The sequence below is a fragment of the Leuciscus leuciscus genome (genome assembly GCF_965113295.1).
Source record: "Leuciscus leuciscus genome assembly, chromosome: 20".
Classification (NCBI taxonomy): domain Eukaryota; kingdom Metazoa; phylum Chordata; class Actinopteri; order Cypriniformes; family Leuciscidae; genus Leuciscus; species Leuciscus leuciscus.
In genome coordinates this window covers 4,714,098-4,729,486 of record NC_138744.1, presented here as the reverse complement: position 1 = coordinate 4,729,486, position 15,389 = coordinate 4,714,098, and the positions used below count along the sequence as shown (strand labels likewise).

Sequence of the window (15,389 nt, the reverse complement as noted above, 5' to 3'; positions counted from 1 at the left end):
AATTCAAAAGCAAAACGATTAAAAAATAAATATTTGAGAGTGGAAATTAATGTATTTTTTATTTTTAAATAAGTGTTTTTTCCCCCCTACATCTAGAAACTTTTAGTTTTATAAATGGGGGTATAGTCTTTGAAGGATGGACAAAATAATGTTTTGGTCATCACATTAAAAATAACATTTAAATATATGATCATATTTGAGTTTTGAAGTGCTAGAAAATATATGTGATGTACTTGAAAGCATTTTATTCCTGCCAAACTTCCATGGCGACAGTGTTTAGCCTACTACATTAAATCCATCGTGAATGTTTCTGATTTGTGGACGTAATCATGGCACAATTTTTCTCCTGGTTTCTATACGGCAGCGCTGTTTGATCTTATAGAGATCTACGGGTAATAACGGAGAAATTCGAATGCTTCTCTCGCAGCGATGTTATTATTTCTGTGGCGAATTCACATGCTTTCTTTACTGAATATGCCTATCTTTGTGTAGTAACAGAGTGTCGCTTGATCAAGATCGGCTCGCGCTGCACACTGACATTGGTCCGAACTGATGAACTGTCAGTGAAGCAGAAGCCCAAATGATTATCGCATGCATGATTGAGTTTGCCATTTGATGTTGGGCAACGTTGTTGTGTTGGCGCCAGCACGACTGCTATCTAAATTTTGGTCGGCAGTTCAATACGAATATATAATTATGATTGATTTCTGTGATCAAAGCTGAATTTTCAGCATCATTACTCCAGTCTTCAGTGTCACATGATCCTTCAGAAGTCATTCTAATATGATATATGAATAATGGTCAAAAAGCATTCATTGTTATTATCAATGTTGAAAACAGTTATTTATTTATTTTTAGGATTCTTTGATGAATAGAAAGATCTTTTTATTTTTTGTAGAAAGCCTTTCTTTAAACTGAATTTCGTTTTCAATCTTAATTTGAATCAATGTTTCATCAACCAGTTGCCTGGATTTAATAAATTCGAAGGCAAATATAGCAGATAATATAATCATGGAGGCGATTGCATTGCTTGTGAACTGAAGCTCGTGAACTGAAGCTCGTCGTCTCGATGTGCAGATTCTAAATCTTTAAAATGATTGAATGGTTTTATTGTGTTTTAATGTTATATGAAATGTTAGCAATAGTTATTTTCTCATTTTATGTCATTATCATGAAAAAAGAAAAGAAAATGAAAGATTACAATTCAGGCTGTTCATAGAACGTGCTCGGCGGGCGACTCAGAGACTCCATGCGGGCTACCAGGACGGTAACTGGAAATTCAAGCTGCGATTTTTCACGATGGAACACTACAAATTCTACGTTTATTCGTTAAAACAGTCGGTATTTCCCAAAATGCTTCTGATTTGCAGCTGCTATTGGTGTACGTCACGATTACTAAGCGCTGCTATTGGCCTACGTAATGTTTAGGTCACGATTATTAAAGGAGTCATGACCTGTAATTTTCACTTTTCCACGAGAAAAATTGTATGTTATGATTTCCTAACGATTATACACTGGCCGGGAAGCCGATATTTAAAAGTGAAGCGTTTGTTTACCCCTGGGTTCGTCAACCAGCCCACGTGCACGCGCACTCAAATACGTGATGTTAATTTCTGCGCCGACTTGGATATACCATATATGGACACCGCAGACCTATGCTGCAGGAAGCCCGCCCTGCCCCTCTCCCCCTCATATTCAGTCGAGCACCGCCATTACTGAATTCCGATTCGAAGTACGCACTTGACCGTGAAAGATGCAGAAACGTGGTGCACACGTGAGTTGCTGAGTTCCCTTTCCAGCTCAGGTTCAGAGTCTGGCTCATGCATATAAGGTTGAATTCCGTAGGTCGCGGCCAGGTCGGGTTCATTCACAACTTGCGCCATGATGTCATTTTGGAATGATATGCTGAAGCGTTACCTGCGGTGTCAACACCCCTCCTTCCTGCCACCAATCAACGCGCCCCTCATTTGCATTATTACAATGACCGTCCACGACAGCCAAAATATATCAAATCTCGCGAGACAATAATGCCTTCAGAAATAAGGGTCAGAGGAGCTCTGTGTTTATTTTTTTTCCACTTTTCTTTTTTGGAAGGGCCTGAAAGACTATAATAGAGCGTGGGTATCCAATGTAATACTAGGTTATGACTCCTTTAAGGATGTAAGGCGAACGGAACGGAACAGTTAAATTAACAATAAATGAACATGGTGAGTTACATTTTATAAACAATATTGTCAATATTGTTTGTTTTCCCTCTATTTTGCTGACGACAATTTCAAAATAAAGCCATTTTACCAGAGTCTCAATGCAACAGACAGCGATTGAACCGAACCGTGAATTTTGTGAACCGTTACATAATCCTATATAATTATGAATTCAATTGTTATAATACTTTACAATATTACTGTTTGTTGTTGTATTTTTCAAAACTTGAAACTTGTGTGTGTGTGTGTGTGTCAGTTGTATTTTTAAATGTTTTTGAAATAAGTCTCTTATCCTCACCCAGCCTGCGTTTATTTGATTAAAATATAGTAGCCCTAGGCTATGAACAACAGTATTGTGATGTATTATTACAATTTGAAATAACAGTTTCTATTTGGACATATATTAAAAGTATTTTATTTATTTTTTCCTGATTTCTCATTTTAACGATCTCATAGCTTTATGTATGCAATTGTAAAAAAAAATTTTGCCTCTGTCACAGTGTATTCTTAACCTGAATTAGCACTGTTCATATGGTATGGGCAACACCAATAGGTATCATGTAACACAAAATAAACATGTGTTTTCTTCATGATACAGGGCACAATCTTAGCTTGGTTTTTATTTTGTTACCATTAGACATATGACTGGGTTTTAATTTGAGGTATGAAAACCTGAGGATAGCACATATTGAAAGCTAAATTGCTATAACATAAATTGTCAATTTGAAATGATACTGTACACTGGTGTACAGTAAGCATTTGCATAATAAATGAAATGAGATCAAAAGATTATCATGCTTTTGTCGTGCTGCAACGAGGACATACTCGGCCGATCCATGTAGCGTTCAATGGACGGGTGCCGTCCTCATTGCTCCTGCACGACAATAGATGAGAGCGCGCGGGGGCTATTTATAGAGCAGAGTCGACCTGTCTTTCTGTACGACGGTAACTGTAAATTCAAGCTTCGATTTTTCACGATGGATATACTCGCGACATCAAGTGTAGATTGTGTTAAACACGATAAGAACACTACAAATTCTAGGTTTGTTGGCTAAAACAGTCGGTATTTCCGGCAATGCTTCTGATTTGCAGCTGCTATTGACGTACGTCACGATTTACTAAGCGCTCCTATTATGGAGCTCATAATATGACAAAACGATTTGAATTTGAATTGTGTAAATTTGAATTATTTACAAGTGTAATCTAAAAAAATTGAATTTTAGGTGGTAGTTTAAATAGTTCTGAATTTGATTTTTTTTAAACGAATATTGAACATTTGAAATTTAACAAACTGAAATGTTTTTATGGCTGAATTTTACAGACATGTATTTTCAAACAGCTAGTTTTTTTGTTCTGAATTCGTATATTGCAAATATTCAGTTTAAAAAAATACAGATTCAAGTTTTCAAGATGAAGAAATTCGGAACTTCAAATTCAGTTTTCTAAAATTCAATGTCAAAAATTCAAGTTCAAAAATTCAGATCTTACAGAAAGTAGGTCACAGGTCACCCACAGGGAAGAGTAAAGGATCTCAGATAAGTCGAACAGAGCATTTTGGCTGCACTGCAGTAGTTTTCTGCCGCAAACGCGGTGGTGGTTCAAGAGAATCTGTGTATCTTTCATTCAGTCGTTTTTTATTTAATATTAAGAGTAGAAAAATGAGAAAACAGCTTGAGTATTAGATTTCTAATATTCTAGTATTAATAATAGTCCGCTGCAGCAGTTGCACGGAGCTTACAAAACTTAACGCGTGTATTGCAACTATAGGCTACATTTAATTTTCTCATAAAACAACTAGACTAACGAATGGCTCGGTACAACAGAAGAGCCCAGAAAGGGCTTTCTCTCTGTGTAGACCAGCAGTTGGTCTGAATTTGCTATAGGCTAACCTATAACCTATTTTCTGGACTGTATAGGCTAAGTCACGTTTTATCATGAAACACGCTGTGATTTATTCCAAAGTGGCATATATAATGCATTTAACGTTAAATAATCTAAATGTTGACTTTCAAAAGTAGGTGAGCTAAGAAGGCTATTCTCTGTATTTTGGTTCATTTTTGGTGAGCGCCAGAAAGATCTAAAGAGACCGAGACGCGCTAAAGCAGCGCATCATGTTGTTTTATTTATTTTTCAATTACATGATATTTTGTAGTAATTTTGAATGTACACAAATAAAAATATACATTTCACTGTTTCGGATGATGTCATATTATCTGTATGTCTATAAAGAACAGAGTATTAAGTTATTTCCCTGCAGTGGAACAAATCCAAGTGATGGCGCTCGCGCATCGCGCTCTCACACAGCATAGTAGGATATCAGTTCTGGCGTTGCTTCATATCGCAGACTGCTCATTATCAAAATGAAACACAGTCATATAAAAAGTTATTCTGCCTAATTTAATTGGTCTGTTGTACAATATAAAGGGCAAGCTGTGCCGCACACAGTCCTACTCCAAACATTTCCCTTGCTGTGAAGACGCTGATTTAGCCTATAGGCCTACGTGTATTTTGGGACTCGACTGAAGTATGAAGCCTTCTTTATATTAATAGTTAGCATCCACATGTTACATTGCAATGAAAACTTTTGACTGAATGAGAGATGCGCGACCGTTTCGATTTAAATAAATTTGTTTAGGCTTGGCGTTTATAAAGGGCACAATATAGGCTTTCTATAGTCTGTAGCCTATATATTATTTTATTATAGCCTAGCCTACATACTTATTTTTCATTCTTGTTGTTTTCTGCATTCATTTGTCATAAGGGAAAGTAAAATAGGCAACACATAGCCTACATGTTAATAGTGTTTATCATGTAAATGTTGTATTTTATTTACAGGTCTTTTACACTATTGCTGAATAGGCTAATATTAAAAAAGATTTTTTTATGACGGTTTGACGCGCGCGCGTTTCTCTCTCAACATGATCCGGTGTGACCAGAGAAAGTTGCCAGAGAAAATAACACACAGTTTTGTTTAACATCAATTGATACTCAATATTAATTAAATAAATAAATTTAATGTCAGAGAATGCACAAAGCGCATCCTTTTGAGATGTAAATTATAATACATTTTAATAAAACACACAAGGCCTACATCATAAAACTCAGAAGATTATGTATTTTAATATATTATATTATAATACAAATAAAAAGGCTTCATACTTCAGTCGAGTCCCAAAATACACGTAGGCCTATAGGCTAAATCAGCGTCTTCACAGCAAGGGAAATGTTTGGAGTGGGACTGTGTGCGGCACAGCTTGCCCTTTATATTGTACAACAGACCAATTAAATTAGGCAGAATAACTTTTTATATGTTTGGTTGACTGTGTTTCATTTTGATAATGAGCAGTCTGCGATATGAAGCAACGCCAGAACTGATACTAGGCCTATGCTGTGTGAGAGCGCGATGCGCGAGCGCCATCACTTGGATTTGTTCCACTGCAGGGAAATAACTTAATACTCTGTTCTTTATAGACATACAGATAATATGACATCATCCGAAACAGTGAAATGTATATTTTTATTTGTGTACATTCAAAATTACTACAAAATATCATGTAATTGAAAAATAAATAAAACAACATGATGCGCTGCTTTAGCGCGTCTCGGTCTCTTTAGATCTTTCTGGCGCTCACCAAAAATGAACCAAAATACAGAGAATAGCCTTCTTAGCTCACCTACTTTTGAAAGACAACATTTAGATTATTTAACGTTAAATGCATTATATATGCCACTTTGGAATAAATCACAGCGTGTTTCATGATAAAACGTGACTTAGCCTATACAGTCCAGAAAATAGGTTATAGGTTAGCCTATAGCAAATTCAGACCAACTGCTGGTCTACACAGAGAGAAAGCCCTTTCTGGGCTCTTCTGTTGTACCGAGCCATTCGTTAGTCTAGTTGTTTTATGAGAAAATTAAATGTAGCCTATAGTTGCAATACACGCGTTAAGTTTTGTAAGCTCCGTGCAACTGCTGCAGCGGACTATTATTAATACTAGAATATTAGAAATCTAATACTCAAGCTGTTTTCTCATTTTTCTACTCTTAATATTAAATAAAAAACGACTGAATGAAAGATACACAGATTCTCTTGAACCACCACCGCGTTTGCGGCAGAAAACTACTGCAGTGCAGCCAAAATGCTCTGTTCGACTTATCTGAGATCCTTTACTCTTCCCTGTGGGTGACCTGTGACCTACTTTCTGTAAGATCTGAATTTTTGAACTTGAATTTTTGACATTGAATTTTAGAAAACTGAATTTGAAGTTCTGAATTTCTTCATCTTGAAAACTTGAATCTGTATTTTTTTAAACTGAATATTTGCAATATACGAATTCAGAACAAAAAAACTAGCTGTTTGAAAATACATGTCTGTAAAATTCAGCCATAAAAACATTTCAGTTTGTTCAATTTCAAATGTTCAATATTCGTTTAAAAAAATTCAAATTCAGAACTATTTAAACTACCACCTAAAATTCAATTTTGTTAGATTTCACTTGCAAATAATTCAAATTTACACAATTCAAATTCAAATCGTTTTGTCATACACTGTAAAAAAAAATTTGTTCACTCAACTTACATTTTTTAGTTATTTTTTTGCTTTGACTCAGTTAAGTTTTATTGACTTAATCTACTAAGTATGTTCAACTTAAAAAGTTTAGTTGACATAGTTAAAATAGTTGAGCCAACAACTTATTTCAAGTTACCTGGACTTGTAAAGATTAGTTGAAATACAATAACTTACATTTTCAAGTTACCTGGATTTGTAAAGATTAGTTGAAATACGATAACTTACATTTTCAAGTTACCTGGACTTGTAAAGATTAGTTGAAATACGATAACTTACATTTTCAAGTTACCTGGACTTGTAAAGATTAGTTGAAATACAATAACTTACATGTTCAAGTTACCTGGACTTCTAAATATTAGTTGAAATACGATAACTTACATTTTCAAGTTATCTGTACTAAAGTGTATGTTCATTGAACTTAATTTAGCATATTTTCTCAACTTGCAATATAGCACACTCAACCAAATAAATAACAGATTTTTCCATACAAATGGTTTTATTGTTCCTTACAAATCAATAAATGTTAAGAATAAACAACATATTCAAAGGAATACAATTATATCACAATTGCATGAAGTTTAAAGATAAAAATGTATTTGAAAAATGCATAGAAAGTGTATTCATGTGGGATTTTTTTCATGTTTGTACAAGTTTTCAGCATTGATGACCTGACATGCATTCTCATTGCTTAATTTTTTAAAATTTTACTTGGCTAAAACATATATTAAGATTTCATGTGTTTTAAAGTTATTTCTCAAGGGGGTATATTTATGTGAAAAATCTTAGTCTCTGTTCACACAAAAAAAGTTGCTCACCTGTTAATACCTGTTAATACTTTCCATTGTTGGTAGACAAATGAAGATCTTTTTAATAAAATCGGTGAGCTTTCTGTCCCTCCTTTGACAGCCTAAGCAACTAGCACTTTCAAGGTCCAGAAAAGACATCCTTAAAGTAATCCAAGTGACTCCAGTGGTTTAACCTAGGTTTTATGAAGCATTGTCAGTGTTTCATTCCATTTTATTTATTAAATAGTTTTCTCCATCAAATGTTTACAAGAACATAGCAGCACATGATTCTTGTGTCGACGCGAAAGCTGACACTGCTGCATGTAAACAAATATATAAACCACTGACGTCACTTGGATTACTTTAAGGATGTCTTTTCTGGAACTTGAAAGTATTAGTTGAATAGGATGTCAAAGGAGGGACAGAAAGATCAAAGATTTCATTTAAAAAAATATCTTAATTTATGTTTCAAAGATAAACAAAGGTCTTTTAGGTTTGGAGCAACATGAGATCTAACATTTAACAAAATAATTTTAATTTAGGTTAAACTAACACTTTAAGATTTTTCACATTAATAATACCTCTTTAACTGTGAAATAACTTTAAACCACATGAAATCTTAATATATGTTTTAGCCAAGTAAAATTAAACAAAGTTAAACAATGAAAATGATGTCAGGCCCTTGATGCAGAGAACTTGTAAAAACATGGGTAAACAAAAAAATACAGATGAAAACACAGGCTCTTTGTAGAAATACCTTACCTCAACAACATCTTTAATTCAACAATGTATTTTTAAGAGAGTGCACTCTTGCACTGCAGGTATCAGCTCCAATGTTCATGAATCACCTCGAAAGTGTATCTGAGGTGTTTTCTGGGGTAGTTTATGTTGAGAGCATAAAGCAATGTCATTTGTATGTCACCAAATCCTCGCAGAACAACTGCTTCCTCGATTACAAGGGCCACATCACTAGAGTTGCATGGAATTGGGTCTATCACATCTTCCACCACTGCGATGATTCCTAGAGTCATGCCCCGATCATATCTTCTTCGGAATCTGTGTGCTGTATTAAAAAATGACAAACTTCAAAATGTGCTTTCACACATACAACACTGAAGCTCAACCACTTAAACACAACATGAGTACACCAAGTCTTATTTAGTGTTCCGAAGAAGATTAAAGGTCTTACAGGCTTGGAACAATATGAGGGCGAGTAATTGATGAGAGAACTTTCATTTTTGAATGAACTATCCTGTAAAAAACCTTTAAACTGAGAGACTTAGGTCAAATACTATACACTGTGAATAAACGGAGGCATTTTGCATCTGTACACTAAATGAAGCATTATAAAATGTTACAATCAAGCTACAATATTTTAAGGCCTAAAGAAATTGATTTCACAGGGGACTTTTTTCTTCCAAAATGTAATTTTGATTATCAAAGATAAAACTTAAAGGTGGTATCAGCGATTTCAGGCCCAAACATAAATGATCACATTCATCTAATATTTCCTAACGATCCGCTAGCTGCCCGCCCCATAAGCATGCTGTCAAAAAACCGCGTCTCTCTAGGTAGCCTAGGCTCTGAGATCTGCACAGAAAAACAGTTGGTATCAACATCACTCAAAACCAAAATAAATAGTGTTCCAACCAATCATCGACAGGGGCGGGTGTTGTGAGGTTTTCGCGTGCAGCCGTCATAGGCAGCCGTGCACGAGCGCAAAACCTCACAACACCCGCCCCTGTCGATGATTGGTTGGAACACTATTTATTTTGGTTTTGAGTGATGTTGATACCAACTGTTTTTGTGTGCAGATCTCAGAGCCTAGGCTACCTAGAGAGACGCGGTTTTTTGACAGCATGCTTATGGGGCGGGCAGCTAGCGGATCGTTAGGAAATATTAGATGAATGTGATCATTTATGTTTGGGCCTGAAATCGCTGATACCACCTTTAATATGTCATTATAAAATGATTGACTAGAAGGTGACTAATTTTAATTTATTTTAAATCCGCATTAACAAATGACATATTACTTTTTTCTTCAATATTTTGCAGCACTAATAAAAAATATGCACGACAACAGAAATGGCAAGAAAGGAAGTGCCCATAATGTTTATGAAAAAAATACAGTAGAAATATATGTACTTACATTTTTATCTAGGCTGTCCATTATGGTCCTCATTTCAGCAATGTCAGCAAAGTGCTTGAACGGTAGACACAACAGTTTTGGTAGATGCCAGTCAAGACCCTCATAAAAGGACTTGCTCAGGTCCAGTGAAATTAGCATGTTGAATTCTGCACTGATCTAAACTAATATTAAATGACACAAACATAACAGCAGCATGTTAAACAACACTGCAAAATAATATATCTACATATTCATCTAAACACCATTTTCAGCAGTGTAGGACTTTACCTGTCTCTCACAAAAAAAGAACCGGCCACCTCTTTTTCCATAGCAGATACTGGAGGATCCTTTTTTAACTCTCCTGTCTGCCTGTAATGCCACAGGTCTCTGAGAAAGCATAAAGATCACAGTTCAACGTAAAAGCTGCAGCACAGAGCCGGACAGATTGTGTATGGTCCCTGGACAAATGTATTTTTTAGAGCAAACTCAGTTCTAAATGAACACACACAGTCTTTATAGATGCAGGGAAGCAGACAGTTACTTACATGATGGCAGTGCTTCAGCTTGTAGTGCCTTCTGACAATGCGTTCATTGGTTGTCTTGAATAAACAGAACTTGCTGCTCCACTTTATTGGTCAAGGGCAAAAGAAAAGAACAATTAAGTCAACTAACATTTAATAAACCGAGTACACATACACAATCAAGATCAAGACTAGATCAATAATAGTTTATCACCAAATTTGTGGATATATATTTATTGACATTACTATTAAGACCTTATTAGGACAGTATTAGCTGCTAAGCATTTCACTAGTTCTGGGGAAAACACTGCGATGGTTAAGCGGTTGCTATAGTTACATAATCTCCCACAATAAACTAAACATAACTGACCACAGTCTTTTAAGTTCGACATTTAATAAGTAAAACTAGACAGTTGTACAACAACTTTTCAGTTATGGAGCGTCCATCTCGAACACCGGAGGATTCTGATAATCCTGCCGCACCACTCACACAGTTTTACATTAAATTAACGTTACATTATTTGTCAGCTCGTTGTTGTCGTACTCACGCGTCGACGCTGCTTTGCCTGAATGGTGATTAGACTTGCTGATTTTGGCGCAAATAACTTGAACATGAGAGTGAACAAACATGGTAGAAATGCGTTATTTTTCACGACATGCTTTTCCCGCTCTATAGGCTATTTTATCATTTATCCATATATCAGTCTCTCTCACATAATTAATATATATATATATATATATATATATATATATATATATATATATATATATATATATATATATATATATATATATATATTAGCCTATGTAACGTTAAACTGGTAAAACTGGTAAAACTGGATTAGCAACAGTCCAATGTGATCTAGAAACGTTGATATTGAACAATACATGGATGATTACTTCATATGTCATTTTACAAGTTATTACATCATATTAACGAATATTTACTTACCATATTTGATGATAGTGGAAGAATTAAATCATCTGCCGATAAACTCTCCAGCAATGGCCGATGAAGGAGTCAAGGCGAGAGACCTGTTTGTTTCGCGCTTCACGTGATCTCATCTCGCGATAAAAAATGAGAACTAACCTTACTGGTTCAGCATATGTTTTTAAGTTGAGGCGGCAAATACTCTAGTTATGTCAACTTGCAGACTAGTTGAGACAGTGAAAACTTAACATGTTAAGTTGAATTAACAAATTCAGAAACCACAAGTTGTATAAACTTACAAAATTACATTGAAACAACTAAAATGCGGAATCATTTTTTACAGTGTATTATAAGCTCCATATCCTATTGGCCAACGTAAGGTCAGTTGTATTTTTACATGTATTCTCTTATTTCAAACCCAGCCTGCGTTTATTTGATTAAAATATAGTAGCCTAGGCTATGAACAACAGTATTGTGATGTATTATTACAATTTGAAATAACAGTTTTGGACATATATTAAATGTATTTTATTTATTTTTTCCTGATTTCTAATTTGAACGATCTCATAGCTTTATGTGTGCAATTTTAAATGCAGTGAAAATATATGAATGCCTGATCTGATGCTGAACCGTGAATTTTGTGAACCGTTACATAATCCTATATAATTATAAATTCAATTGTTATAATACTTTACAATATTACTGTTTGTTGTTGTATTTTTCAAAACGTGAATCGTGTGTGTTTGTGTGTGTGTGTGTGTGTGTGTGTGTCAGTTGTATTTTTAAATGTTTTTGAAATAAGTCTCTTATCCTCACCCAGCCTGCATTTATTTGATTAAAATATAGTAGCCTAGGCTATGAACAACAGTATTGTGATGTATTATTACAATTTGAAATAACAGTTTTGGACATATATTAAATGTATTTTATTTATTTTTTCCTGATTTCTAATTTGAACGATCTCATAGCTTTATGTGTGCAATTGTAAATGCAGTGAAAATATATGAATGCCTGATCTGATGCTGAACCGTGAATTTTGTGAACCGTTACATAATCCTATATAATTATAAATTCAATTGTTATAATACTTTACAATATTACTGTTTGTTGTTGTATTTTTCAAAACGTGAATCTTGTGTGTGTGTGTGTGTGTGTGTGTGTGTGTCAGTTGTATTTTTAAATGTTTTTGAAATAAGTCTCTTATCCTCACCCAGCCTGCGTTTATTTGATTAAAATATAGTAGCCTATAGGCTATGAACAACAGTATTGTGATGTATTTCTTTTTTCTTTTTTTTTTTTGCCTCTGTCACAGTGTATTCTTAACCTGAATTAGCACTGTTCATACGGTATGGGCAACACCAATAGGTATCATGTAACACAAAATAAACATGTGTTTTCTTCATGATACAGGGCACAATCTTAGCTTGGTTTTTATTTTGTTACCATTAGACATATGACTGGGTTTTAATTTGAGGTATGAAAACCTGAGGATAGCACATATTGAAAGCTAAATTGCTATAACATAAATTGTCAATTTGAAATGATACTGTACACTGGTGTACAGCAAGCATTTGCATAATAAATGAAATGAGATCAAAAGATCATCATGCTTTTGTCGTGAGGACATATTCGGCGGATCGATGTAGCGTTCAATGGACGGGTGCCGTCCTCATTGCTCCTGCACGACAAAAGACGAGAGCGCGCGGGGGCTATTTATAGAGTAGAGTCGACCTGTCTTTCTGTACGACGGTAACTGTAAATTCAAGCTTCGATTTTTCACGATGGATATACTCGCGACATCAAGTGTAGATTGTGTTAAACACGATAAGAACACTACAAATTCTAGGTTTGTTGGCTAAAACAGTCGGTATTTCCGGCAATGCTTCTGATTTGCAGCTGCTATTGACGTACGTCACGATTTACTAAGCGCTCCTATTGGCCAACGTAAGGTCAGTTGTATTTTTACATGTATTCTCTTATTTCAAACCCAGCCTGCGTTTATTTGATTAAAATATAGTAGCCTAGGCTATGAACAACAGTATTGTGATGTATTATTACAATTTGAAATAACAGTTTTGGACATATATTAAATGTATTTTATTGATTTTTTCCTGATTTCTAATTTGAACGATCTCATAGCTTTATGTGTGCAATTTTAAATGCAGTGAAAATATATGAATGCCTGATCTGATGCTGAACCGTGAATTTTGTGAACCGTTACATAATCCTATATAATTATAAATTCAATTGTTATAATACTTTACAATATTACTGTTTGTTGTTGTATTTTTCAAAACGTGAATCGTGTGTGTTTGTGTGTGTGTGTGTGTGTGTGTGTGTGTGTGTGTGTCAGTTGTATTTTTAAATGTTTTTGAAATAAGTCTCTTATCCTCACCCAGCCTGCATTTATTTGATTAAAATATAGTAGCCTAGGCTATGAACAACAGTATTGTGATGTATTATTACAATTTGAAATAACAGTTTTGGACATATATTAAATGTATTTTATTTATTTTTTCCTGATTTCTAATTTGAACGATCTCATAGCTTTATGTATGCAATTGTAAATGCAGTGAAAATATATGAATGCCTGATCTGATGCTGAACCGTGAATTTTGTGAACCGTTACATAATCCTATATAATTATAAATTCAATTGTTATAATACTTTACAATATTACTGTTTGTTGTTGTATTTTTCAAAACGTGAATCTTGTGTGTGTGTGTGTGTGTGTGTGTGTGTGTGTGTCAGTTGTATTTTTAAATGTTTTTGAAATAAGTCTCTTATCCTCACCCAGCCTGCGTTTATTAGATTAAAATATAGTAGCCTATAGGCTATGAACAACAGTATTGTGATGTATTTCTTTTTTCTTTCTTTTTTTTGCCTCTGTCACAGTGTATTCTTAACCTGAATTAGCACTGTTCATACGGTATGGGCAACACCAATAGGTATCATGTAACACAAAATAAACATGTGTTTTCTTCATGATACAGGGCACAATCTTAGCTTGGTTTTTATTTTGTTACCATTAGACATATGACTGGGTTTTAATTTGAGGTATGAAAACCTGAGGATAGCACATATTGAAAGCTAAATTGCTATAACATAAATTGTCAATTTGAAATGATACTGTACACTGGTGTACAGCAAGCATTTGCATAATAAATGAAATGAGATCAAAAGATCATCATGCTTTTGTCGTGCTGCAATGAGGACATACTTGGCGGATCCATGTAGCGTTCAATGGACGGGTGCCGTCCTCATTGCTCCTGCACGACAATAGATGAGAGCGCGCGGGGGCTATTTATAGAGCAGAGTCGACCTGTCTTTCTGTACGACGGTAACTGTAAATTCAAGCTTCGATTTTTCACGATGGATATACTCGCGACATCAAGTGTAGATTGTGTTAAACACGATAAGAACACTACAAATTCTAGGTTTGTTGGCTAAAACAGTCGGTATTTCCGGCAATGCTTCTGATTTGCAGCTGCTATTGACGTACGTCACGATTTACTAAGCGCTCCTATTGGCCAACGTAAGGTCAGTTGTATTTTTACATGTATTCTCTTATTTCAAACCCAGCCTGCGTTTATTTGATTAAAATATAGTAGCCTAGGCTATGAACAACAGTATTGTGATGTATTATTACAATTTGAAATAACAGTTTTGGACATATATTAAATGTATTTTATTGATTTTTTCCTGATTTCTAATTTGAACGATCTCATAGCTTTATGTGTGCAATTTTAAATGCAGTGAAAATATATGAATGCCTGATCTGATGCTGAACCGTGAATTTTGTGAACCGTTACATAATCCTATATAATTATAAATTCAATTGTTATAATACTTTACAATATTACTGTTTGTTGTTGTATTTTTCAAAACGTGAATCGTGTGTGTTTGTGTGTGTGTGTGTGTGTGTGTGTCAGTTGTATTTTTAAATGTTTTTGAAATAAGTCTCTTATCCTCACCCAGCCTGCATTTATTTGATTAAAATATAGTAGCCTAGGCTATGAACAACAGTATTGTGATGTATTATTACAATTTGAAATAACAGTTTTGGACATATATTAAATGTATTTTATTTATTTTTTCCTGATTTCTAATTTGAACGATCTCATAGCTTTATGTATGCAATTGTAAATGCAGTGAAAATATATGAATGCCTGATCTGATGCTGAACCGTGAATTTTGTGAACCGTTACATAATCCTATATAATTATAAATTCAATTGTTATAATACTTTA

The 15,389-nt window shown here is 34.4% G+C and overlaps 1 protein-coding gene across 4 annotated transcripts; it reads right to left on the bottom strand.

Moving 5' to 3' along the window:
• Window positions 1–7,571: 7,571 nt before the first annotated feature.
• LOC309484346 (uncharacterized protein) lies at window positions 7,572–11,471 on the bottom strand. 4 transcript variants are annotated; one of them, XR_014200852.1, is made up of 6 exons: window positions 11,161–11,463; window positions 10,757–10,813; window positions 10,233–10,313; window positions 9,976–10,074; window positions 9,709–9,869; window positions 7,572–8,622 (listed from the first exon to the last, which is right to left on the bottom strand). XR_014200852.1 is itself a non-coding variant. In XM_082150573.1 (6 exons), exons 1-6 carry the CDS (start codon window positions 11,161–11,163, stop codon window positions 8,587–8,589), a joined length of 432 nt encoding a protein of 143 aa, XP_082006699.1. In that variant the 5' UTR covers window positions 11,164–11,471; the 3' UTR covers window positions 7,572–8,586. The 4 variants fall into 4 exon arrangements, 3 of the variants coding, with proteins under 3 accessions (XP_082006699.1, XP_082006700.1, XP_082006698.1); XM_082150573.1 differs by having other exon boundaries at window positions 9,709–9,864; window positions 11,161–11,471; XM_082150574.1 differs by lacking the exon at window positions 10,757–10,813 and having other exon boundaries at window positions 9,709–9,864; window positions 11,161–11,470.
• Window positions 11,472–15,389: the final 3,918 nt, after the last annotated feature.